The 26,265-nt window shown below is 49.8% G+C and overlaps 1 protein-coding gene and 1 long non-coding RNA gene across 2 annotated transcripts in view; one reads left to right on the top strand and one right to left on the bottom strand.

Moving 5' to 3' along the window:
* Nucleotides 1-5,920: 5,920 nt before the first annotated feature.
* Nucleotides 5,921-26,265, top strand: part of NGEF (neuronal guanine nucleotide exchange factor) — a 62,581-nt gene continuing 42,236 nt past the window's right edge. The window contains exons 1-2 of the mRNA XM_090285019.1: nucleotides 5,921-6,262; nucleotides 9,996-10,110. Coding sequence (XP_090141145.1) covers nucleotides 5,998-6,262; nucleotides 9,996-10,110 — 380 coding nt within the window. The 5' untranslated portion in view covers nucleotides 5,921-5,997. The remainder of the gene's footprint in view (nucleotides 6,263-9,995; nucleotides 10,111-26,265) is intronic.
* Nucleotides 11,366-15,298, bottom strand: LOC150022808 (uncharacterized). Its single transcript, XR_016512605.1, has 3 exons — nucleotides 15,051-15,298; nucleotides 13,482-13,568; nucleotides 11,366-11,501 (listed from the first exon to the last, which is right to left on the bottom strand). It is a non-coding gene; the product is annotated as an uncharacterized LOC150022808 (long non-coding RNA).

Below are 26,265 nucleotides of genomic sequence, written 5' to 3'. Positions count from 1 at the left end.
TCGCCAGGCTAGAGTATATTTGTTTTCTGCTTTGACAGACATTGCCAAATTGCTCCCCGCGGGGATGGAATCAGTGATAGGGGGCTGCCCGCTGCCCCTCAGCTTCGCCAATCGCTGTTCAAACTTCTGATTTTTGGCCAATGCATTAAGTGAAAAAAGGATCTCAGTGCGGTCTGGATTTCCATTCCTCTTAGGAGACACGAGGCCCCAGGAAAGCGCTGCATTACCTGAAGTTTCTCTGCCCGCCCTGTGCCTGCCATCGCCCGGGGTCCCCGCAGGGGCCCTTGTCCTTCCTCCATCGCCGGTGATGACGCGGCTCGATCGTGCTCGGCCTTCTGGGATTTAGGCTCCACTCGTGGTCCCTTTTCTCCCGGCGCCTGTCACTGATCATTGTGCCAACACGAGCATCTAGTTTGTCCTTTGAGCCTCTGGTTTCCTTCTTCCCTCACAGGCTTTCTTCCCGTTGTAAGTTACAGGTATAAGAAGATAAACAGAGATGTATCAGCCACCACTCCCCGGCATTCGAACACCTTCCTATAAAACAGAAATGTGCTCAGCCCCGCTACACTGCTGTCCAGTTCCCTAGCTTCAGGTTAATTTCACCGATTTCTGGGGCCTCGTCAGGAAAGGGGTGCTGTTCGCACTCGATCGGTCGGTCAGTCTCTTTCGTCTTGTGCATGGATTTTGTCACTGTGCCTGACCCACCCCCCGTCTTCTGTGCGTGTCCCAGCCGGCTGGTGGCAGCGCTGGCTCCAGCGACACGGGGCCTACGCTCATTCAGCGGGAACTCAGCAGCCACGCGGCCTTGAGAATGATCTTGATGTCACAGAGTTACAGCGCTCTCGCCCCTAGAGACACGCTGTTCGGGTCGGAAACTGTTACTATTGCGTCCGCGCCCAATGAGTCCTGGCTGTAATGAGTACTTTGGCTTCTAGGCTGCATTCTGGCGAGTTTGGACTCTGTCCCTATGGACCATTTTTAAGGGGCACCTTTACTTTTCTCCCTCTTGAACCAAAGGCCAGGGGACAAGTCCAGACTGGAGCTTGGCCTCCGGAGCGAGCTCTCCGGCCTCCTTCAGGCCTCTGCTCTGACGTCTTCTCCTGATGCACCCCCTGAACCTGGAAACCCCGCCTCCTTCACTTACTCTATCCCCCTCCCCACTCAGTTATTTCTAGACAGGTGTCTTTCCGGCTCCTGGGGAGAGAATCTCTACCTATCCCTTTAGGCATCAAACCTGTCACTCTCGGCATTGGGCCGCAGCCTTGATTCTACAAGGACCCCCGCCCCTTCCCTCAGCCCCTGGAACCGTCCCCCAACCTCCTGAAGCTGATGTTGCCCCAACGATGCAGGTGATGCTGCACCCCAATGTTCAGAGCCTGCTGGGTGCCTGGGCTTTGCCTTTGGGATCTGCCCCTCCCCACCCTTATCCTGCAGTTTCTGAATTCCCGCCTTACATTTGTCAGGGGTTCTCTCTCCTCTCTTAGAGGGTTCCATTCCCTTTCTCCTTTGTTCCTGCTGAGAACAGCAAACGTTCCAGAGGCACCTCCCGGGCAGGGCATCAGCGGTGGCCCTTGCACTCACCTGAGTTTGCACGGTTCCTACCGTGGTCACGTGATCCTCACCACCCAGCAGAGAGCCTTCGGGGCAGCCTTCCTGACTTTTCCCCAAAACCAGAAACTTCACCTGCTTTCCCCTCTGCTCCCTAAAATCCTCCTCTACAGCTTTCCCTCTGTGCTTTCCAAGACAGACAAACAAACACACAAACAAACAAACAAAGCCCAAAGTGAGCACTGCTGTTTGCCTGGGAGGCATCTACAGATCCAGTGCCAGGAGCAGGAACGGAAGTCGAACTGATGCAGGTGACTTGGGGTCAGCCAGGCCCACCTCCCTCTCAGGGGGCCCCATCTTTCCATGGAGACCTGGCTGCCAGCATTCAAGCCCTTCTGGTTGTCACAGCCACAGCTAAGGTGACGCTCAGGCCACATTTCCAGGCCGTGCCCCTGCCCAGCCCCCCGGTCAGCTAACACACCCCACCCTCACCTTCACTCTGGGCCTCTGGCCCGAAGGCGGGGGCGGGGTCTTCCCTGTGGTCCGGACGTTCCCTGTTCATAACCGGCCCTCTTCCTTAGCATTGGCTCCCTCCCACATCCCTGGTTGGTAGGCCGGGCCTGGTCCTTACAGGGCCACCCCTGCACGCAGAGGGGCCTGCCTCGGAGCAGGTGCTCAGCTCCCTCAGCTCTGCATTTCTCCTGTTTTCCTTCCCCTCTCCAGTTCCCACTTCATTCCGTTGTGAGAGTCCGAAGGGGACAGTAGAGGGACAGCTCCTGTGTCACCCCCAACCCTGTCCTGACAGCCCCGCCTCCCCACTGCCTCAGCACAGCTGCCCATCAGGAGTTCCTTTTGCCTCTGACCTGGGGCGATGCTGCCCAGATCAGGCCAAGTGCGAGGCAGCGCCTGGGGCTTCCGGTGGCCCCAGTCCCACCCTCACTGAAGACACTGAGGTTCTGTTCCCCTAGGACCTGGCCCAAGGCTGCCTACGGACTCACAGTGGCGGCATCTCTGGCCAGGCCCCAGACCTCCTGAGTCAGAGTCTGTGCCTTAACAGGGCCCAGGTAACCCTTGTCCTTGAACTTCTGAGAAGTCCTGCTCCAGGGGACGGGCCACCCTGTGCCCACCAGGCCATCGTCCTCCGCCACAAGCAGCTGGCTTAGGCTGCCACAGCGGGGTCTGTGGCAGCTCCCCTCCCCACCACCTCTCACATGTGTCTTGACCTCCCAGGCTGCTACTGACTGACTCATGCAGGGAGGTCCTGCCAGGAGGTTTAATAGTCAGCCCTGGCTCATGTGCCTGGAGCCACACAGCTAGCACTGAGAGAGCAGACCAGAACCCCCACTTCGGCCTGACTCATCCAGGCGGTCTTTGGCCAGTTCTTATAACAGCACTTTCTGACCACATCCCGTGAGTCTCAGGTTCCAACAACAAACAAGTCAGACAGATGAGGTACGATCCTCACGGTACCGTTCACCAGCTGCGTGCTCCTGGGCGAGTTACCGGAGCTCCCTGCCCTGCAGGTTCCTCGTTGGTGATGGGGGGTGATTGTCACAAAGTCTCATGGAGAGAATCCGTTTGCAGAGAGCTGTGTGTGCCCGGCACCAGGGACAGCAGTGAACAAAACAGGCTAAGCCCTGCCCTTCCGGAGCTTCCTAATGAGGGAATGTGGGCAGAGGTGGAACAAAGGTGGGAACAGGGTGCCAGCCATGCTTGTGGCACGGGTGATCGAGTGAGTGAGTGAATGAGTGAATGAATGAGTGAGTGAATGAGTGAATGAGTGAGTGAGTGAGCAAGCGAATGAGTGAGTGAGTGAGTGAATGAATGAGTGAATGAGTGAGTGAGTGAATGAATGAGCAAGTGAATGAATGAATGGGTGAGTGAATAAATGGATGAGTGAGTGAATGAATGAGCAAGTGAATGAGTGAGTGAGTGAGTGAATGAATGAGCGAGTGAATGAGTGAGTGAGTGAGTGAATGAGCAAGTGAGTGAATGAATAAGCGAGTAAATGAATGAATGAGTGAATAAATGGATGAGTGAATAAATGGATGAGTGAATGAGTGAGTGAATGAATGAATGGATTATGCAAATATAGTTCCACCATCAGCCCCACCCCCTCCCAATCACAAAGCTGCCTCTATGGACTTGCACCCTGAAGCCGTCTGGAGCAGAAACACTGGGGCTTAAAGCTCCCAAGTAGTTTCAGTAAAACAATAGAAAATTGGGGGTGTGACTTTCAGGTTCCCAGCAGCTAATGGATATAGAAGAATGGAGTGATTATAAAAATATTTCAAATTTGGAACGCACGTGTCTGAAATAGGCAATAGTTAAGGTGGAATTAGAGCTGTTTTTTAGACTTTCACAAATTCTTTGTGTGTGTACGTGTGTGTAATGGTCTTTAAAATGGTATGATTTGGCCCTGGCTGGTGTGGCTCAGGGGACTGAGCATCGGCCTGCGAACGAAAGGGTCACCAGTTCAATTCTTTCTCCCTCCTTTCCCCACTCTCTAAAAATAAATTTTAAAAATAAAATCTTTTTAAAAAATAGTATGATTTGAAACACATTTTCTCATGGTTTCAGAGTCCACTCGTTTAAAGACCGTGAGAGGGATGGTCTGAGAGCGATCCCCTGGGCTCCTGACATTCCCGCTGAGGGCTCTCTGAGGCTCCTTCATCACAGAACTTGAGAGCTAGTGAAGGGATCTCAGAGAACACCCACCTACCCCCATGTTTCCTGGGAGAAACACCGAGGCCCTGACTTCCCAAGTAGGTGATTACAGGCAGTAGGAAGTGGGGATTCGAACCCAGGTCCCCACTTCCTGGCCCAGTGCCCTTCTCAATACATTGTGCAGGCATCCGTGAGTTCCTAGCACCACACGGTCAACACTGGTGGTCGGCACAGATACACCAGGCTGAATCGGAAAGACATCACACCAACCAAAGCGCACCAGATGCCGAAGGCTGCCCATGGCCGAGTTCCATCTATACCCCAGTCAGGAGAAGGATGACAAGGGGAGCAAACAGAGACCAGTGGTTGTCGGGCAGGGGGTGTGGGAGGGGCACCAGGGAACTCTGGGCTGAAGGAATGTTCTGTATGTCGATGGTGGCGCTGGTTACGTGGCCCGTATGTGTTCATCATAACTCACAGAACCTGGCACGGACAAGGGCAAGTTCTACTGGATGTAAATCACACCTCAGTTGTTTTTAAAAAGCAGCCAAGATCATCATGGTGATGCTAATGAGAATGATAATAATGATAACCTAGCATGTCAAAAGGCAGTCATGTTCATGACCGCCTCGGGGAGACCTTTGGGGTGCCTGAGGGCAGAGCAGGAAGATGCCCTGCCTGGAACAGGCAGTCAGCCAAGGATTTCCAGCTGCAGGCTCTCCAGGGAGGTTTTCCAGCTGCACATCCCTGAGGGCTGAGGGATCCAACCCCAGTCCAGCTTTGCTTCCACTTCCCCTGCGGGCACTGAGTGGCAGTGGCCTGCCTAGTTACCCTGCCCCCCCCAGCCCCCCAAGATGGGACAGCCCCTTCCTTGCTCCTCTACAAACCCCGTGACTCCCCAATCCTGTCATTCCTCTGGACCCACCCAGGCTTAGGCACTCACAGGCGACACCTGGGTGATACCCGTGTGCTACCTGCCCTCTGGCCTCGGCCCCTCTGCCCAGCCTGCCTAGAGTTCTGGGATCCTGCCACCTCCTCAGTCATGGTCATCAGTGATGTGGTAGGAGCTCCCTGACCCAGTTCAGACACCTCCACAGACCAGCCCCAGCCCACAGCTAACTCCTACATTACCCACCCACCACCACGGGACCCCTGCCACTTGCTGGCCCCAGATTGACTCCCACCGGAGAACAGCCTCAATATCAGAATCAGAGTCAGCCTAGTGGGAGGCACAGTGAGCAAGGGAAGGAGGGAGAAGGAGACATCGGAACGACCGAACCCTAAACACTCCACAGCCCCAGTCTGGACACCTCCAGTAACGGGACATTTATTGCCCCCCAGCAGTGGCCCCACCTTTGGACAGCTCTGCATTCAAAACTGAAGCCTGCCCTCTCCCCGGTCCACTCCTTTTCTCTTGAATTATTCAGAAAGTGTTTACTTAAAAGTTAGTTACACAAGCTACTCTAAGCATTTTCCCCCAAAGTGCATCCTATGAATAGAACAAACAAACCTCAGTAATAAAATGGTACATGAAGGCATCCAAATTGCAGTGGTTAAACTGTAATTTTTGTTGATAAAGAATTGATTGTTAGGATGTGCAAATTATCCCAAATTTCATCAAATCTGAATAGGAGTGGAAAACATACTCTGAATGGAACATTTAGCCTGATGATCCTAACGGAAAATTGTTCTCTTTTCTAGTCTAAATCACTCCACACTGGTGGAGCTGGGAGGCTTGCGGATCTCCAGTCATTCTGTTGAGAAAGAACCAGCCCAATTTGCATGGAGACGAGGGATTGTGACCATTTGAAAAAGCCCCAGAAGGAATCGGCAGGGGGGTCATGGGAAATTGCTGATGAACCAGCCACGGTGAGACCTGAGCTCCTTTCTGAAGAAGAGAAGACGTCCCATGCCAATGAGGTCCAAGACAAAGAAGCCCGATGCCACAGATCAATTCACAGACACTCTCTCTTCAATCGCGCCGTGAGACGCAGAAGCAGAAGCAGGGCCGGAGAGCCTCCTGAGCCAAATGCTGGGCCCCTGGCAGGTCAGTACCAGGGACAACTGTCCCAGCTGTTACTTGAGATGCAGCTGGAATCATCCGGGCTGAAAGGCCCTCTTTAAATGAAAGGCGCATTCAAGGCCATGAAAATGATCAGGGGTGGGTCCCACACGGTGGACCCTTCTGAGGCCATTATCTAAAGAAGTCAAAGTCCCCCAATAGGAAGACGTGGGTACTTCAGCACAAAGTGTTGACCCAAATTACACAATCAAATCGGCGTTGGTCTGTAAAAAATGTCTGGCTTTCAGAGTCAGCAAAACACCCCCAGATGTACTAACTAGCACCTTAGGAGGGAGGCTTGGAGCTGTCCTCACCTGGGAACATCTGGGAACACAAGGCTCTACCTGTCCTCCCACTGTCGCCATGACAGCCGGAGTTTCTTGCTGCTCTGGAAGTCCACGACATCTATATGCTGGGCAGAGGAGGTCGCAGCAGGAAGCCTTAATATTTCAATGCAGGCCCTAGCATATGTTATGTGCTCACAATCTATTTCGTGCGCAGGATAAAGTTCAGAAACATTCACAAACAGGGGTGTCAGAGCTACAGACTACTGTCCTTGTGACGCACACGGCTGAGCAGGCAGCGTGCTGGGGCTGTGGAGGGTGGGACCGTTCCCCTGCCCCTGGGGTACGGCAGCTGCCCCTGGCCGGACAGTGTGCTACCCTGAGTGTGCGGCACGTGGCAACTCCCGCTTTCACTTTGGGGCTTCATTAACTCCATCGATAACCGGGGACGCAAACTCTATGAGGAAGCCTCTTGCTATATGTTAAGCCACCTTCAAATCATAGGGACAAAACAACGTTGATTATTTCTCGTGATCCTGGGGTAGGCTGAGTGGCTCCTGTTCAGGCCACTTTGACCTCTGCAGTCAGCGAGTGGCTTTGGCTTAGCTGGGAAGGTCAAGGAAAGCCTCGCCGGCCTCTCTGGCGATCAGTGAGCTGGCTGGCCCGAGGGCGAGCCTCAGCTGGGACTGCTCTCTCTGCTCCACGTGGTCTCTCGTCCTCCGACGGGCCAGCTCGGGCTTGTTCACACGGCAGCAGCTGTCCGGAGAGCGGGAGCAGCAGCCCCCAGGCCTGGAGACCTGGACTGAGGCCCTGCACGGTCACTTCTACCACATCCTGTGGGTCCTAGCAGCTCACAGGGCCGGCCTAGACAAAAGCAGGCGGGAGGAGCGGCACAGAACGCGTGGTCATCCGCCATCTGCCCCCCACACTAACAAAATCCCGTGTCGAGTACCGGCCAGCAAGACAAATACAGCAATTTAAATAGAAGTCGTGGAAGCTGGGGCTTAGTATATTATTTTACTCTCCCAACTTTTATGTGTGTTTGAAATTTTCCATAGATTAAAACCTGACAGAAAAAGTTGGAGGCCCTGTCCTCAAGGAATCTACAAAGTTGTAATGATGTAATTTTGCAGCAAGCAGTGTGCCAAGGTCGGTGAGAGGTAAAGGCAGAAAACTAGGCCCTTCTGGGGGAGTTAGGAAAGGTCCCCCAAAGAAGGTGCAGTTTTGGATGCATCGTTAAGGGTGTGGGGGGGCATGGCCAGGAAGACAATGGGAGCTAATTTGGCTGAAAACTCACGGGCACAGTGACTGCGTCAGGCAGGCATTGCCAGGGGGGCCTTACCATACCCATTTTACAGTTTAGGAAAGAAAAGAACTGAGGCCCAGAGAGGTTGAGTCACTCACCCCAAAGCACACAGCTAGTGAGTGGTATAGCTTGAACTGGGGTCAGGTCCTTCTAGTCCCAGAGCCTATGCAGATGGGGAAGACAGGACAGCTCTGTCCAACAGAAATATAATGCGAGTCACGTGTCATCTTAAATTTTCCAGTGACCACATTAACAAGGCAAAAAGAAATGGGTAAAATTCATTTTAATGAGGCATTCTACTTAATGAAATTCATCCAAAATGTTGTCATTTCATCATGTAGTCAATAATCAATACGAAAAGTAGAAACGAGCCCTGGCCGGGTAGCTCAGTTGGTTAGAGCAGCATCACAATACCCTAAGGTCATGGGTTCAATCCCCAGTCAGGGCACATGCAAGAATAAACCAATGAGTGCATAAATAAGAGGAACAACCAACTGATGCCTCTCTCCCTTCCTCTCTACTGAAAATCAATAAATAAAAATAAAAAATAAAAATGAGTCATGAGATATTTTGTATTTTTTTTGCACTAAGCTTTTGAAATCTGCTGAATAGTTTAAACTTACCGCCCCTCTCCATTTACACACTACATTTTCACTGGAAAGATTTCAGCTGGATTTAGATTTCATAAAATATACAATCAGAAATGTAGATTTACATGCCCATATTGTTCCAAATATCCTCAAAAGTGTTCCCCAAATTGACTTGAGTACCAGTTTTTATAGTTGGATGTAAATTAAGTTAAAGACAATGAAGCATGCACTTCCTCAGGCGCACCAGCCACGTGTGACTAGTGACTGTCCCCTTGGAAAGCATGGGGTTAGAGTATTGAAATCAGAGAGAAGAGCGATGTAGCTGCCCAGCGTCAAGGCTGGGGGGTCTTCCTGAGAAGGAGAAAAGGGGGGCAAGGGGCTGTGTGTGAGATGGGGCCACTGGGGAGAGGCCTGGGGGTCGTGGTCTCCAGCCGAGCGGAGCACACGCTGGGGCTCTGGGGCGTGAACAACAACAGCCCCAGGAATGTGGCCAAACCAGGAATATTTTCATCGGGCTCACAGTTTTATTTTAAAAGCGACACCCCCACTTCACCCCCTGCCCCCGCGAGTTAACTCCCCAAGCCAGCCCAGCACCTCCTGACCCAGAGGGCCCTGCTCAGCCTGCGAGGACCGGACAGACGGGCTGCCTGGCACCAGCCTGCAGCTGAAGTACTGGGCCTTGGGACTAAAAAAAAGAAAGTGAGTTCTCGGTCTTAAATAATTTTAGGAACATGAGTTAGTCATGGGATTACTCATCTTCCCCAGGCACACAAGGACTGGTTGTAAAGATGAGACAGCGAGGGACAATAAAAGTGGCTGGAACATCTATTTTTCTACCAAACTGGAAAACTGAGCCGGGTTCCCAAAGAAGACATGGCAAAAGAAAACACACGAAGCCGTTCTGATCCTTATTTACAAAAAAAAAAAAAAAAATTCGCTCCCTAATTCCCTAACAATAAAACCAGGCTCCTGCTCTGGGTTCACAGTGACAGATCTGGGTGTGAGAGCTGTCACCTGCCAAATGGGCGTCCTTTGAAAGTGACACTGAGCAGTGACGAACAGCACGGGTGATCTGACACTCTGTGGGAAGTGACTTATTTAATATTGATCAGGACTTGGACCTCGTAAAGTTGGATGTTTAAAGACTGATACGGTGCAAATGATTTTTGTCCCGCAGAAATAATAACGCCAACGGTTATGGTTTTATTGCCATCTGAGACATTCACTAGGTTTCTGTCTAAGGTTGCCATCTCATTTCCAATGTTCTTTCCTCTGTGTCTGTATGCATGGACTTGTATGTAGGCATGTGTGCATGTACATATGCATGTATATGAACTTCCTTGTGTCATCATTCTAATTGTCACAGAGATGGCATCCAAGGTCACCACATAGAGCACCAGCTGTGCCGCATGGCCCCGGGGGTCTGAGAGGACAAACACCCCTCCTTGCATCCCCTCTGTCCCCTCCTGGGAGACAGCAGCTTCCTGCCTGAAAAGGGGGCACATTTTCTAACTTGCTACATCTCTTAAATGTCACAGATTCACTGGACAATGGAAAACCTGTAGAAGAGCCCCTGACCTTGGATTTCTCCCAGAGCTGGAGGCCTCGTTGGCTGACACGGACCCAGACAGACCCAGGAGCCAAGAGAACGAGGTGAGAGACAGCAAGTCATGGAGGGGCCGGTTCATGACAAGGTGTAGCAGGGACCTGTGTGCCAAGTATTGACAGAGGGTCAAGGGTGTCTTGTGCTTTTAAAAAAAAAGTGGGGGGGACACTTCTCATTGCTCATGTTTTTAAAATCTCCACAATTTCCTTAAAGAAAAAAAGACATTGTTACTCCTCTGTCACCAAACTAGGAAACTGTAGGTATTACGTACGTTGAAAAGTAGAAAAAAAAGAAAAATCACTGTATCACCATCACCCAGTGAGGTTTCACTATGTTGTAATTGTTTCAAAACTGTATTCCTTATGCATATTTTCTCTTCATAAAGCAGGGTCTTACTATACAGTCAGTGCTGTCACTTGCTTAGTGGTATGTCACAAACACTTCTCCCTGTTACTAGATATTTCATAAACTAACCTACGGTGTGACGGGACCGTGACTTAGCCATTGTGCTCCCGCTGTTGGGCCTTTGGGCACGGTGTCAGCGAGGAACAAACTTAGCTGCCTGTAACCAACTGCCAACCAACCAAACAAAACCCCCAAATGACACTGCTTAAGTGAGGGGGGTCTGGAGGTCTGCGTCAGCCCCTCCTTCCTGCCTTCAGGCCTCTTCTAGCTTCTGCTCCGACGTCAGCCCAGGTGACTGCCAGAGTTCCAGTCATCCCAGCCAAGTTCAGGTGAAGGGAGAAAGGCAAGCCAAGGAGGTGTGGGGAGAAGGCGGGAGGGCACATGCCAGCTTCGTCTGACCTTGTAAGGAGCGTCCCGGACGCCCACCCAGCCATTAGTGCTCATAGCCTATTGGCCAAAACTGGGTCACACGGCCCCCTCCGCCTACACAGGAAGCTGGGAAACACAAGTCTTATTTAAACCAGGTCTGTTTCTGCCCCCCAATGAGTTGGTTCCCTAGGAAGCAAGGAAGGAGAAAGAATACAGGGGAGGCAGCAGCAATCTCTGATCCAAGGGAGTTTCAGATTCTTGGCGGTTTTGTAGGCCACAGTGTGATACATATTGTTGTGGCAAAATCCTGATGCCCGTCCCTCATTATCTCCTCAAGCTAAATTCCTACAAACTTCACACACTCTATAAAATCCCTGGGTAGGTATGGGGGAAAGTGTTCTCCTATCTGCACCGGGGAAGTGCGGACCAGACACCCTTCTGCTTCCTTACATAAATCTTGGGTATTCAGCTGGATGAGTGTATTAGTCATCGTGAGCTGCCATAACAAAATACCATAGACCAGGGGCGGAAATAACACATTTATTTTCTCAAAGTTCTGAAGGATGAAATGTCTAAATCAGGGTGCCAGCACGGAAGTGTTCTGGGAGGGCTCTCTTTTCAGCTTGCCGACGGCTGCCTTCTTGCCGCGTCTTTACCTGGCGGACTGACAAAGAAAGCAGCTCTGGTCTTTTCCTCTTTATGGGGGTCCCAAACTCATGACCTCATTATACCTAATTACCTCCCAAAGGTCCCTTATCTAAATATCATCACATTGAGGGCCGGGGCTTCAACATATGCATTTGAGAGGGTGGACGCAATTCAGTCCCAGCAATGAATTTTTATATACATATACACCTATTTGATCATCAACCAGACCAAGATATAGAACATTTCCATTGTGCCAAGAGGCTCCTGAAGGCCCTTTATTCAGTCAATATCTAACCCTCTCAGTTATAACTTTCTTCTGACTTTTATCACCTTTAGATTAGTTTTGCTCTTTCTTGAACTTCATATAAATGGAACCATATAGTGTAAACTCTATGGTATTTGACTTATTTTGCTCAACACAATATTTTCAAGATTCATTAATGTATATATATATATCAGAGTATTCTTTTTTATTGCTGAGAAGTATTACCACAATGTGCTTATGCATCCTTCTGCTGATAAGCGTTTGGATTGTCTTCAGTTTTTGACTATTATACATAGTTGCTATGAACGTATTGAGAGAAGTCCTTTCGTGGATGTTTGCACTCATTTGTCTGGGGTGTGTACATAGACGTGGATGCTCTGGGTCTTAGGACAGGTGTGTATTTAACTTTACTAGGGACGGCCAAATAATTTCTCAAAATGGTTGTATTATTTCACACTCCTACCTGGCCAATGCTTGGAATTGTCAGTCTTTGTAGCTAAATCCATTCTAAGACACTGTGGTTTTAATTTGTGTTTCCCGGATGACTAATGATGCCGAGGGCCATTTCTATGTTTGTTGGTCATTCATCTTCTTTTGTGAAGTTCCTGATTAAGTCTTTTGCCTATTAGTTATTTATTTTAAGTTGTAGGATTTCTTATATATCTTGAATACAAGTTCTTGGTCAGATATATACATATATATATCTCACAAATACCTCCTACCAGCCTGTGGATTCTCTCCTAATTCTTTTTTTTTTTTTTTTTTTTTTGTCTTTTAAATGAGCAGGAAGTTTTTATTTTGTTGAAGAGTAGTTTATCAGTGTTTCCCCTTTATTGTTTGTCTTTTACCATCCTATCTAAGAAATATATGATTACTTCAAGGTCACCGAGACATTCTCCTGTGCTTCCCTTACAGAAGTTTTATACTTTCCCTTTCCCACGGAGGCCTGTGGTCTCCATGCACAAGAGTCGCTCTAATGTCATGAAAAAGAACTTCTGCTTCCCCAATAAATTCCATTGTTGCTTTCTTTTTTAATCCACTGACTGCAAACATGTGGGTCTTTTCCAGACTTTTATTGTTTCATTGATCTAATCATTTTCCCTTATGTCTATATCATTCTGTCTTAAATAACTAGCTTCACGCTAAGTCTCACAATCTGCTAGTGTGAGCCTCCCTAGTTTGTTCTTTTTTAAGATGGTCTTGGCTATTTTAAGTCCTTGCATTTTCATATAAATTTTAGAATCAGTTTGTCAATGTCTACTCCAGAAAAAAGTCTGTTAGGGTTTTGGTTAAGATTGCATCATCACTATAGATAAATTTGGAAATCATTGACATCTGAATACTGGCACCTTAAATTGTTCTATCTATGAACATGCCCTTATTTTCCATTTATATCTGGATATTTCTTAAATTAATTCAGCAATTATTTGCAGTTTTTAGTATACACAATTTGCACATATTTTAATTACATTTGTTCCTAGGTATTTAATGCTTGTGATCCTATTTTGAAAGCTGATGTTTATTCATTTCATTTTTCAATTATTAGTAGTATGTTTTAAACTATTTTTGCCTGGTCATCTAGCATCCTGTGACTCTGATAAGTTCACTTATTTGTTCTAATTTTTTGTTTTTTCCTCTGGATTTACTATGCACACGATCTTGCCATCTGTGAATAAAGACGGTATTAGTTCTTTCCAATCTTAATGCCTTCTATTTATTTGTTTTTCTTACCTTATTGCACTGGCAAAGACACCTATTACAATGTTGAATAGAAGTGATGAGAGTAGACATCTTTGTCTCATTCCTTCGTCATGGCTGCTTTAATCACAAAGATCAGAAATTTACTTAGATTTGTTCAAGTGAAGAGGAGATACTGTAAGGATGCAAGAACCCCTCAGAACCCAAGTATAAGAGATGAAACTCAGCTTTATAGGAATGGGAAAGCCATCAGGAACCAGAGCCACTTTATTCTTTTCTCAGGACAATGGGGCCCTCCTCGTGGATCGCTCTGTTCTCCTGCTCTCCCCAGACCAGCGCTTCTCTCTGTCTGTTCACTTGCTCATGACCCAGAATGGCAGCCATAGCCAGAGTGACCTTTCAGCTTGGTCACCACAGCCAATGGGGACTCCCTTCTGTATCTCTTGGAGAGAGAAAAATTCTAAGGAAAAGAACCTGGTTGGCCATCCTTGGCTCAGGTGTTTATCTCTGGGCCAATCAGCTAAAAGAAAAGGAAGCAGGATCAGTGGGGCCATTCCTGCTTCATCAGTGAGAGCTGTGTTTGGGAGAATCTTTGAGAAGTATGTGAAGAAGAGCCAGGCATCCAAAACGTATCTCATGTAGTTAAAGTCTGGGTCTCCCGCAGGAGAGAATGACAAAGATGAGTTGGGGGGGGGGGCAGCGCGAGAAGCAGCAGGACGGACATAAGAGCAGTAGGTTAGAGGAGAAAGGTCTCCCCAGACCCACAATGGGCCCGGGAGCCAGTCCTCCATTTGCAAGAAGCTTGGGTGGTGCTGATATGGAACATGCTATGTCCTTAGTGGTCAGTGCTTGTCCCCAGAGGTTCTACAACTGTCTGTAGCTCCCCCAAGGGTGTCCTGCTAGTCGTCTCCCATATGCCAACAGCAGGTGGGGGGATGTCGTGGTGCTGTCGGGCAGTGTCAAGGAGGGCAGTACAGTTATTACAGACAAATGTGCCAGAAAGAGGGGTGCAGGGAGGGAATTAACATCTGTGGAGTGCGTTTATGGGCACAATCTTTTTAAATTCTCTTATCATTCTGCTTCACAGATAAGAAAACTAAGACCCAACCGAAGTTAGTAACTAGCCTGAGGTTGCGCAGCTAGTGAGACAGCAGCCCATGAACCCCGAGACTCCGACTCCTCACCTCATGATCTCCCGCTCCCCAGGCTGCCCAGAAGGAGATCTTGCCAGGACACACTGGGCTGTGAGCAGGAGGATGCTCCTGCTAACCTGCTCACAGGGGGCAAAGCCCAGGGGCTCGTCCACTGCCGCATCGGTCCCTTACGCGTCCCCTCAAGCCAAGCTTTCTAAGCTGGGTCTCTGCCTCAGAGACTGTGTCACAGATCAGGGTTCTAGTCCCAGAAATCATTTTCTATCACAAAAGTACCAAGTTGATATACATTAAAAAAATATGTAACTCAGAAATGTGTTTCTATAAATGGGCAGTTCTATATAAAATTAAACTGCATTATAAAATTTCACAAGGGGCAATTTTTCTGTATAAATCAAGCAGGCTGATGCTTCTTAGAATATTTTTCCACTGACCATGCAACTGAAAATACCTGTCTTTTCCTGGAAATGCCCTGAAGGAGTTGCCGGAGGTCTTCGCTGTTCCAAAGATGGGTAGCCTGCTTCAAACGGGAGAGTCACCCCAGAGCTGGTGCTCAGCGGGGCAGCCAGGGACAGACAGATAGCCTCACTAAGTGTGACCGGCTCTGCTCCAGCTCGTCCTGCCAGGTTTCCTGGTTATAACTATTGTAACTATCATCCCTGGATCCGTCTCCAGAACGGCCACGGCCACGAAAACCCTCATGGCCACGAAAGGCTCATGCGTGCACCATGTCTTTGACGGCTGATTCAGGGCAAGAACCAGTTTCTATATTAGAAACGGTACGTGTTTCCATGGCGATAGACCAGCTCCACATTCTGTAACCTGGGTGGCAGCTTGTAAATGCTGATTTGGGTTGTTACTGGGAGGGGCTCACAGTCTTCACAATCTGGAGACGCCAGGAGCAAGCACTGAGTCACTGTGGGTTGGGGGCTTCCTCTTCACTCAAGGAAGCTGTTTTCGGGCTCTGCCATTCCTCGGTCGTTGGAGGCAACGTGGGAACCGAGCAAATGCAGCTGGATTCCAATCAGCCTCTAGGTCTCCCGGTTTACAAGGAACCACGGGAGAGGGAGGAACAGGTACAACAACACCACGCAGATGCCATCAGAACAACCCAAACAGGACGAGTGACCCAATTTCTCACCCAAGTGCAAGGAAGGGAGGGGCGATTCAAGGAGCCTAAAGCAGTACCAGCCCCGTGCCATGCACGTGTGGACCTCACTTGAGTCCCCCCTCAGCAGAGAACATTGAGAGGACCGTTAGTGCAATTGGAACACAAGTCAGATATTTGATGATGTTAAAAATTATTAATTTTTAGATGCGTTCATCATATTATGGGTTATTTTTTAAGTCCATGCCTTTTAGAGCCACATTCTGAAATATTTTGGGTGAAATAGGAGATGTCTGGGATTTATTTCAAAATAGTCCTGGCCAGGAAGGCGTGCGTGGGAATAGAGGTGAGGGAAGCTAAGCCAGGGGTCTTTACTGTTGACGCCGGTGAGAAGTCTTTGGGGAGCTGATTTTACTTTTCTGTCTACTTTGGTATATGTTTGAAATTTTCCATGATAAAAGTTTAATGTTTATGAGTTATTCGGAAGTCATTTTAAAAAATGAAAAGGCAGGAGCTGAAGTAGAGAGACCCTCGGCCCCCCAACTCCACACCCACCTGCCCATGACCCCTTTACCAGGAATTTGGACAGAGTCACCAGTGCCCACCCCAGTGGCCTTGGTGGCCTTGATGGCATCACGGTGGGCTCCTTGAAGGCAGGCCCAGGCCAAGTTGTCTTCTCTTCTGAGCCCTTAGCATAGGGCTCATACACTGGAAGCGATCAATATTTGCAAATGATTGGTGAGTGATTGATGAATGGGTGGGTGGGTGGGTGGATTGATAGACGGATGGGTGGACGGACGGACAAATAGAGTCCCTGGGCAGACGTTGCAACCTGGGAACTCGAAAACCTCCTGAAGGCACACCTGTGCAGACTGATCCACTAGTGGCCCAGGACTGTGCAGAGCAAGGCTCTCACCACGCCAGGTCAGACTGTCACGGGGTAGGCGAACCTCTGCAGCCCTGGCAGGGAGGCAGCGCCTCTAACTCAGAGACGTCTGCCTGCCCAGCTGCGTTTTGGAAATCACACACTTCTCCCCCTGCCCCAGTAAGCCGGGCGCACCAGTGCCCTGGGCAATAAAGATGCAAAGGGCACAGTGGAAATCATTTTCCTCTCTGGCATCCTTCCCCGGCAAGGCCCCTCCAGCCTGTGAACCACAAGCAAAGGACACTGGAGCCTCCAAAGGGTCTTGCGCCACTCAGACATGGTGACGGGAGAGGCCTGGGTTTCCTGCCTCCAACATTGTTTCTATTCTGACACTGTCTCAGAACTGATATAACTGCGACTTACGTTTCACAGTCGATGCAGCTAATTACTTATAGTTCTGACAGCTATCTCTGAGGTTCAGCCGTTCTCAACTTTTTTCCTGTTTGGGAAGGTGAAGGGGCGTCTTCCCCACCTCCCCGTGAGTGCTTGTTGATGGGGGCTGCAGGGTCTGGCCTTGAGATGAGAGAACTTCCCCCACCCCCACCCCCACCCCCGAGTCGACCAGACAGAGGCTCAGGAAGTTGCTAGGAACTTAGATCTTAAGGGGTCAACTAGTCTCCTGGACTTGTTGCCTTCTTTCACACTTGAAATACTAACAACAATAGAGATAACAGTGATGTGCCTTGGGCTGAGCTTGGCACGGGGATTTTACCTGCTCATAGCTACACCTGTAGCGTTTTACACTGCGGAGACCCATTCATTCCATTGCCCCTTTAGGTTTATTTTGCCTTGTTTTGGTTATTCTAGTTTATTTTACTGACCATTCCTTTAATGTTTAAGCTTCCCTACTTTGCCTTTTTACCTTTCTTTTTATTTTCCCTCTGTTTTAATCACTTTTAAGTGTTCCCCTTTTTTGTTTTACCTTTATAATTATTACCACAATTTCACAGTCACCTTTGTGCGTTTGGAATTAAGGAGGTGAAGGCGGGAGAGAGCGAGGCGGGGGTTTTTAACAAGGTTTCGTGTCCACTTGCGGGCGGTTACTCGAATGGTGTGTGAACCTAGAAGCACAGAAACGAGGGACAGGGCTTGTTTGGTGCAAAAAGAAACCTTTTACTGGGGGTTATAGAACAACTACCCTCAGGACCTGCCCAGGTAGAAATTTAAGGCCCAATCACTGCGCGTTGCCTTTCCATCCCCAGAGATGCCTGTTTTATTTCAGGGCGCCTTTTTTATCCAAGTGGTCAGACAGACGTGTCCAAGAGAATAAAGTGAATACCATGGAGCAAAAAACGTTCCTGAAATTTATAAGTATCACCCGACTCTACAGACTTGGGTGAAATCAATAGAACAACGTACGGAAAACACTTACAATGGTCTATTGGAGTTTGAAGAGCTTGACCTTCCTTGCAATCCCTGTATTACATGATTCTTATGTATTGTGCTGAGACTTTGTATTCCTATTTCAATTCCATCTGCAGGACTCCGGCCTTAGTCTTTAAGACCTGCCTCCATCCCTCGGGAAGCAGGCACCTGCTGCGTCCCTGCCTGAGGCTCGGTCACCCCCGTCACTAGCAGAGCCCTCTGAAGGGCGGTTCAAGGCTTTGAGGCCCCAAGGCCCCTTTATTCTTTCACCCTTCCGCAGTCTGAGGTTTCACCTCTGGTCTGCCCCAGCCCCTCCCCCTGCCCTGCAGGGCTCAGAGGTCTTTATCATGATGCGCTTCCCCCCAGCTTCCTGTGGTACCCCGCCATAAAACCCCCGCGCCCAACTGTCCCTGCTGCACTGACTACAGCCGCACCGCTGGGCATGTCATCCGTGGGAAGAATAATTCGTTTCGCCCATAAACAAAGTACTGGGTTCCCACTGCATGTAAAGACTGGGGGAGGGGAGGTGTGGGCCGCAGAGATAGAAAAGGGGGTGAGGGGGGCCCCGGCACTGTGGCGGCACAGCGAGGCCGCCAAGCACACAGCCCCCCGAGAGGTGCCAGACCGCCCCGATTCCGCTCGGCTCTCTGACGCGGGTGATGGGTGCTTCCCGCCTCACACCCCGACGCCGCCAGCCCTGCAGCTGTAAAACCTCCGGCTGCAGAGCTGGCCCCCGCGGGGAATCATGGCGTCTCTGTTTTGGCCGCGGTTCATTCCCGTGCCAGGAGCCAGGCCTTCGCAGGTTGCAAAGTCACGCGTCTGCCAGGACACGGCTGCCTCGCCTGGGCTGGGGAAAGAGAGCCACGCACCCGTGTTCGCGCCGCAGCAATGGGACGGCGGGACAGCCCGTCACGCGCGCCTCGTTTTCCGGAGTCGGCTGGTCCCCAGGGCTGCTACCGGGGGGCCGGGGCTGACGCAGCCCCCAGACGGGGCAGAAGGGGCAGCAGGAGGACCAGGAAGGGTCGTCCACGTGGCCGTCCTTGCTCTGGCCAGAGTCAAACCACACGGGACAGCGGCACCGACTGGCCCCAGAAATTTCCAAGCAAAAGGAAGCAGAAGGAACGCGAGGTAGTCTCCCTGCAAGACAACGTCAGGGACCCCGCCGCGGCCGCCCTCCCCCACCCCTCCCCCACGCAGGGTGGCGTGTCTCCGTGACACTTAGCGACGGGCAGCAGTCTCTCCGCCCTCTCCCACTCGTGTGGACCCGCGGCAGGCAGCCGGAGGGAACTTCCCCGCGGCGGGCGGCGGAGGCTTCCTGCCAACAGCCGTACAGCGAGCGGGACGGCGTCCCCGTGTGCGACCCGGAGCTAGACGGGCCTCCCGGCCTGCGGACGCCACGGGGGAGAATACGCGTTGCTCTAAGCTGCAATGTCTTGGCATCATGGGCTGCATGGTGATAGGGGCCTAACACATTGGGAACATTCTAGAAACTTAGCAAATGCTAGGCAGAAGGTTTGACCCCAGGCCCCTCTCACCCCACCTGGCCCTCTCTGTTCCCTGCCTGGGAGTTTACCGTCCCCTCCCCCACCCCTCCCCCACTCCTCCTCCACCCCTCCCCCTCTCCTCCCCTCCCCCACATCCTCCCCCTCCCCCACCCACACACATACACATGCCACGCAGCCCCCAGAGATGGGGGCAATGACCGTCACCGAAGTACAGAATTCCAGCTTCCTGTCACAAGTGGGAACTACTCCAAGGGGTACTTTCTGCTCCAGAGCCCCCTGTGGGAGCCCCGAGACTGAAGCCGCTCCCCTGCATCTGACTGAAATGTCCCCTTCATTTATCAGGTTCTTAAAGACATTATTCCATTTCTATAACTCACGAAGCTCACTTTTAAACAAAGAAAAGACAAGTTGACGACTTTAAACACGTAATTTACCCAGTCATTTTTAAAAAATTATTCAGTAGGCCTCTCTTCCGGGACTGACGAGGTGAGGCGAGGCACCCTCCAGGCGCGCAGCCTTTCGGACCTGGTGGGGACAGGAGCACGGCCACCCCGTGTCTGCGCACTCTGGGATTTCCACAGCGCGATCGCTGGACGTGAGGAGCAGCCCGCCACGTGTCGGAGGCCAGGGCAGGCACTGAGGCCCCACCGTCCGCTGGGGCTTTGTAGGTAGCAGATGCTCAGTGTCACTTGTGGGATAAATTAATTACTGAACTGTTGGCGTTGCCATCTATTTGTCAGCTGTTCTTGCTTCTACTTTTTCCCCTGTAGTGTGTTGCCCAGTCCATGACTTGTTAGCGAAAAAGAGGCAAAACCGGCCGACGGGGCTACTTTGGGTAGTGTCAGTTTCAGGCGAAACTGTCTCAGACAGGGGTGGGCAACAGGCGGTGGCTGGGGACTGCCTAGAAGGGAGCGGCGACCACTGTCACTGCCAGGACTGAAGAGCCACCCCCAACCCCGATCCCCCGCTGACACAGACCTGGGACGGGGTGTGTCCAGGGAGAGAGGTCCCGCCCCTTGGCTGTCCTTTCTGTAAAATTGCAGTACAACTGTCATGCTTGCCTGAAGGCAGGAGCTGGACCAGAAGACCCTGGGAGGCTCCTCTCTGACCCCCACACCCTCGTCTCCCAGCCCAGCACCCTGCCCCACACTCAGGGGGGCTGCAGAGCTGGCCGCACGGCCTGCCGCTGAGCACCCAGCACCCCTTCCTGATGCTGTCATTCAGACACCCTTTAGGCACCAGTTAAAAACAACTTATTTAGGGTTCCTATTTTCACAGGAAAACCTTCGCGGGGAGCTGTGTTCTAAAAATAAAACGCTCCTACAGACAACATCGCACACTGTATTTACAAACCAGTTAGAAAAAACATGTACGTTCTAAAATTAAAACAAGCAAGAGGCATGAAAAAATAGTCACTAAAGAAGAATACAGAAGTTTCATAAGTAAAACTAACGTCACTAGGAAAGAAACGCAAACCAGAACGAGATTGTTTTGTGTATCAAATTGGCACATTGCTTAAAATTCTAACGTGGGTACCAGAAAGAGCGCAGAGAGAGATCCGGTTGGGTGGAAAAGAGTATAACCTTTTGTAATTTCTTAAAACTTGTGAAAAGCATAATAATGCTCTTACTCTCTGACCAAGAGTCTAGGCTGGAAAAATAATAAAAAATCAGACAAAAATGTTTATCACCGAGCTATCTGCGCTTCATGGCATCTGATGGATGCTTCTTGAGCACTGACTGTGACCCAGGCTTTGCTGCAGGCCTGGAGACTTAGCAGTGAACCCAGGGGAGCAAAAGCTCTGCCCTCCCAGGTCACATTCCCCGGGGGTCCTGGCACCCCAGGGCTCCCAAGATTAGCAAGGTGACTGGCAAGGTCACTTGAAACCATGCCAAACTCAAAATTCTGTACCTTACGTCTGCCTACATTTAAACTTGGTTGTTAATACATGTCTTTAAACCAAACAAGGTGTTTTTCTAAATACCATCTTCCCTTCCCCCCCAAATTTTATAAAGAAAGAATTTAGACAGACTAAAAAAAAAAAAAAAAAGGAAAGAGTACTGCAGTGAACTCCCAATGTATCCTAAACCTACAGTCAATAAATCATTAAAACACCTCGTGGCTTTGGTCAAGATGGCGGTGGAGGGAAACGCAGCTCCATCTCCCCACAACCACATCAAAATTACAACTAAACTACAGAACAACCACCTGAAATCTAGCTGAAACGGAAGTCCTACAGCTAAGACTATAAAGAAGAAGCCACATCAAGACTGGCAGGAGGGGCAGAGGTGCGGAACAGGCTGGCCCCACACCCACCAAGGGTGGATAAAAATTGGGAAGAATCTCCGGATGGCGAAGGTGCCCCCTGAGGGGCGAGGTGCCCCAGCCCCAACCCTGGTCCCCCGGCCCAGGGTTCCGGTGGCAGGAAGAGACGTGGCCGTAACCCTGGCTGTAAAAACCAGCGGAGACTCCGGCTGAGTGAGACAGCGCTTCTGGAGTCCCGGGCAGCACCGCTTAAAGGGCCCGAGCGCACACTCACTCGGACTCACCTGCTCTGAGCCCCAGTGCTGGGCAGCAGCTGGGGGGGCACTGGGGACACACGGGGAGGAGGTGAATGTTCGGCTTCAGGGCGAGGGCTGGAGGGGCAGGTTTCTCCCAGACGGAAGTACTGGCAGAGGCCACCGTTCCTTCTGCTGAGCTGCTCCCCCGCAGAGCTCAGAGCGAGGAGCAGTACCCACAGCTGAGTCTCTATCAAACTGGCTACGTTGCTGGCCCCACCCTGGTGTTTTCTGAGATCCCACCCCACCCAGCTTGTGGGCCCACCCAAATCATTTCCAGGGGCTTTTGCATACAAATGGCCTCTCCTGGCTCATGCTTCAGGCTTCTGTAAAATCTCTCAAACAAGCAGCATCCGGCCTCTGCTACCCCATAACTCTGGCTAAGTGGCCCCAGGCCCCGCACTAGTGGCAGCTAGCCTCGGTTTGCAGCTGGGCTTCTCCTGGGCACCTCCAAGCCCGGCACAAATAGCAGCCATCTGCAGGTCACTTTGTAGCTCACGCCAGGTGGCCCCTGGCAGGGCACAGGCAGTAGCTGACCTTGGCCTGCACCTACCAGGAGGTCCCACAGCCAGTACACCTGGTGAACAGCTTTAGACCACCCCAGATCACAACCCGACCACCTCCATGAGCAACACACTCAAGGGGCAGACTCAGGGGGCACCAAAGCCCCACTGAAGTAAGTCCTGCCCCAGGAGGTCAGCCCCCCGCATAGCAGCGCGTCCGCTGTAGCCACAGCCAGTGCTCACGGATGGTCAGCCTGGGGTTCAGTCCCTCCCAGTGATGTGCCAACGGCAATCAAGGCTCAACGACAATGGGAGGGTGCACACCACCCACACGGGGGGCACACCCGAAGGACCCATCTCAGGTGACTGGGAGGTCCGTGTCACTGGACCCTACAGGACACCTACTACATGAAGCCCCTCTACCAAGACTAAGAGACATCACAGCTCTAACTCATACATAGAAACAAATATCGGAAGGCAGCCAAAATGAGGAGACAGGAAACAAGCCCCAAGAGGGAGGACAGGAGAAACCTCCAGAAAAAGAACTAAGGGAAATGGAGGCAAGCAAACTGCCAGGTACACGGTTCGAAACGCTGGTTACAAGGATGCTCAGTGGAGTTAGGAGGAGAGCAGATGAACTTAGAACTTCAACAGCATGAAAGTGGACGTGGAAATCATTGAAAAAAGTCTCAAATGAAGGACACACTAACTGAAATAACTAATTTACAGGGAACCGACAACAGGGTAGGTGAAACAGAGGATCAAATCAGCGGCTCGGAAGATAAGGAAGCAAAAACACCTCATCAGAACAACAAAAAGAAACAAGCATCCAAAGAAATGAGGAGAGTGTAAGGCATCTCTGGGACAGCTTCGGGCATACCAACCTTCATATCATGGGGGTGCCGGATGGGGAAGAGAGAGAGCAAGGAATTGAAACCATATTTGAAAAAATGATAACAGAAAACTTTCCTCACCTGATGAAGGAAACAGACAATCAAGTCCAGGAAGCACAGAGAGTCCCAAACAAGATGGACCCAAAGAGGACCACACCAAGACACATCATGATTAAAACACCAAAGGTTAAAAACACAGATACCCTTAAAAGCAGCAAGAGAAAAGCAGTTAGTTACCTATAATGGAGCTTCCATAAGACTGTCAGGTGATTTCTCAAAAAACACTCAGTGGACCAGAAGACATTTGTATGAAATGAAAAGCAAGGACCGATAACCAAGATGACTCTACCCAGCAAAGCTGTCATTTAGAATCAAAGAGCAGATAAAGAGCTTCCCAGACAAGAAAAAGCTGGAAGAGTTTATTACCATCAAACCAATATTATAAGAAATGTAAAAGGGTCTTCTTCAAGAAGAAGGAGAAATTTTAAAAAGATTAAAGATATGAAAAATAAACGGCAATAAATACATATACATCAACAATTACTTTAAATGCGATGGATTAAATGTTCAATCAAAAGACATAAGAGGACTGAATGGATAATAAAACAAGGCCCTTATGCATGTTTTCTATAAGAAACTCACCATATCAAAAGACACACACAGCCTGGAAGTAAAGGAATGGGGAAAAAATATTTCACGAGAATGGAAGCAAAACAAAACAAACATCTGAGGTAGCAATACTTACACCAGACAAAATAGGCTTTAAAATAAAGGCAATAACAAGAGGCAAAGAAGGACCCAGCAACTCCACTACTGGGTGTTTATCCAAAGAAACCCAAAACACTGAATCAAAAAGACACACGTACCCATGTGTTTCTTCACAGCATTACTGACAGTGGACAAGCTATGGCAGCAGCCTAAGTGCCCGTCCACAGATGAATGGGTAACAAAGACGGGATGCTTCTATCCAGCGGAATATGATTCAGCCATAAAAAAGACTGAAATCTTGCCACTTGCAACAACATGGATGGACCTATTATGCTAAGTGGAAAAAGTCAGGTGGAGAAAGATAAACTTCATTTCTATGTGGAATTTAAAAACAAAAGAAATGAACAGGAGAACAGAAAACCACTCATAGATACAGACACCATTTTGACGGTTGCCAGAGGGGAGGGCGACGGAAGGATAGTTGGGAACGGTGAAGGGATTAAGAAGCACAGACTGGTAGTTACAGAACCATCACGGGATGTAACGTACAGCCCAGGGGATATAGTCAGTAAGACTGTAATAACTCTACCTGATATCAGATGGGTACTAGATTTATTGGGGTGATCACTTCATTAAGTTATGTAACTGTCTCATCAAAGGGTGATACACCTGAAACTAATTCAATATTGTATGTCAACTCTAATTTGAAATTTTTAAAATAATTGAAAACCAACTTGCATGTTTGTATCCTCTTTCTCCCTCCCCCACTTCCACTAAAGCCACATGAAAGTAAACTGCAGGCATCGTTACAACATGTCCCTAAGTATCCAGCCTAGAAATTCTGAGACTAAGGATGTTCTCCTGCAGAATCACATGTCATTATCACACCTATGAAAATTCACAATCATTCCATAATCTATGGAATCAACAGTCTGTATTCAAATTTCCCCCCACTGTCTCCAAAATGCCTTTTAGAGCCAGGGTTCAGGAATCAAGACCTAATACAATTCAAGCACTGCATTTGTGGGTCCTATAATGGGAACAGTCTCCCCCACTTCTTTTTTCAGGACTTACTTGTTGAAAACCCACACTTACCTGCTGTGAAATGGCCCCGTTGTGGGTTGGTCTGCTTCCTCGGGAAGGGTGTTCACTTGCTCTCTGAGCTGCCTTTAAACTGGGAGTCAAGGCGAGCCGCTGGATTCGATTCAGGTGATGGGTGCTTCCAACCGCATCCTGTCAGGCGACGTGGGAGTCAGCTGACCCACCATTCCTGGCGGTTAATTCGGAAACTGCTGGGTTGCTCCAAAGTAAAGTAACCATCTTTCCTTTTGAAACTGACAAGTGATCGTTTGAGACCATGTAAATTTTAACATCCACTGATGGTCCTTCCTGAAACAGCCATTACGTTGGGAATTGCAAGCTCGGAGTGTTTCATGATCCCTCCTACTTTTATTAGTTGATTTTCTCCTGTGCAGAAGTCCTCGCTTTATCTTTTGATCCATTTTGCTTTTGAGTGTCCCTATGGATTCATGGTGGTGGCTTGCCCTTGCCAAATATCAGCGCAGAGGCGCTGCCCTCATCTTGGTCCTCAGCTGCCCCGCGTGCCATTGTGTGGCGGTCCCACAGTCTATCCAGACCAATCTTTGGTTGGGTAGGAAGGTTGCTTCCAATATTTTGCTATCAAAACTAGTGCCACAGCAAAGGATCTTGTGCATACCTTGTTTCACATTTCAGGATAAATTCTTAGAAACGGAATTGCTGGGTCCAAGAGTAAATGCATGTTGGCTGAGTCGGATCAGGTTGCTCTAACAGGAGACCACAGAATGGGTGGCTTATTAACAGCACGTGTACTCCTCAGCGCTCAGGAGGCCGGGAAATCCAAGCCCAAAGCAAGGGAGTACTCTGGGATCGCCTTTATAAGGGCACTAATCCCATCCACGGGGGCTCCATCCTCCTGACCTTATCACCTCCCAAAGGCCTCAGGATTTCGGCATGGGAATTTGGGGAGACACAACATTCAGTCCATTGCATATACGCAGTTCTCTTAGTTATGGTCAAGTCCTCTTCTGTACGGAGATGGACAGCTTTGCTCTCCCATCAG

The sequence above is a fragment of the Furipterus horrens genome, unplaced genomic scaffold, assembly GCF_987537825.1.
Source record: "Furipterus horrens unplaced genomic scaffold, mFurHor1.1.pri manual_scaffold_1, whole genome shotgun sequence".
NCBI lineage: Eukaryota > Metazoa > Chordata > Mammalia > Chiroptera > Furipteridae > Furipterus > Furipterus horrens.
The sequence above is the reverse complement of the archived record's forward strand: the minus strand, read 5'-3'. Positions and strand labels throughout refer to the sequence as shown.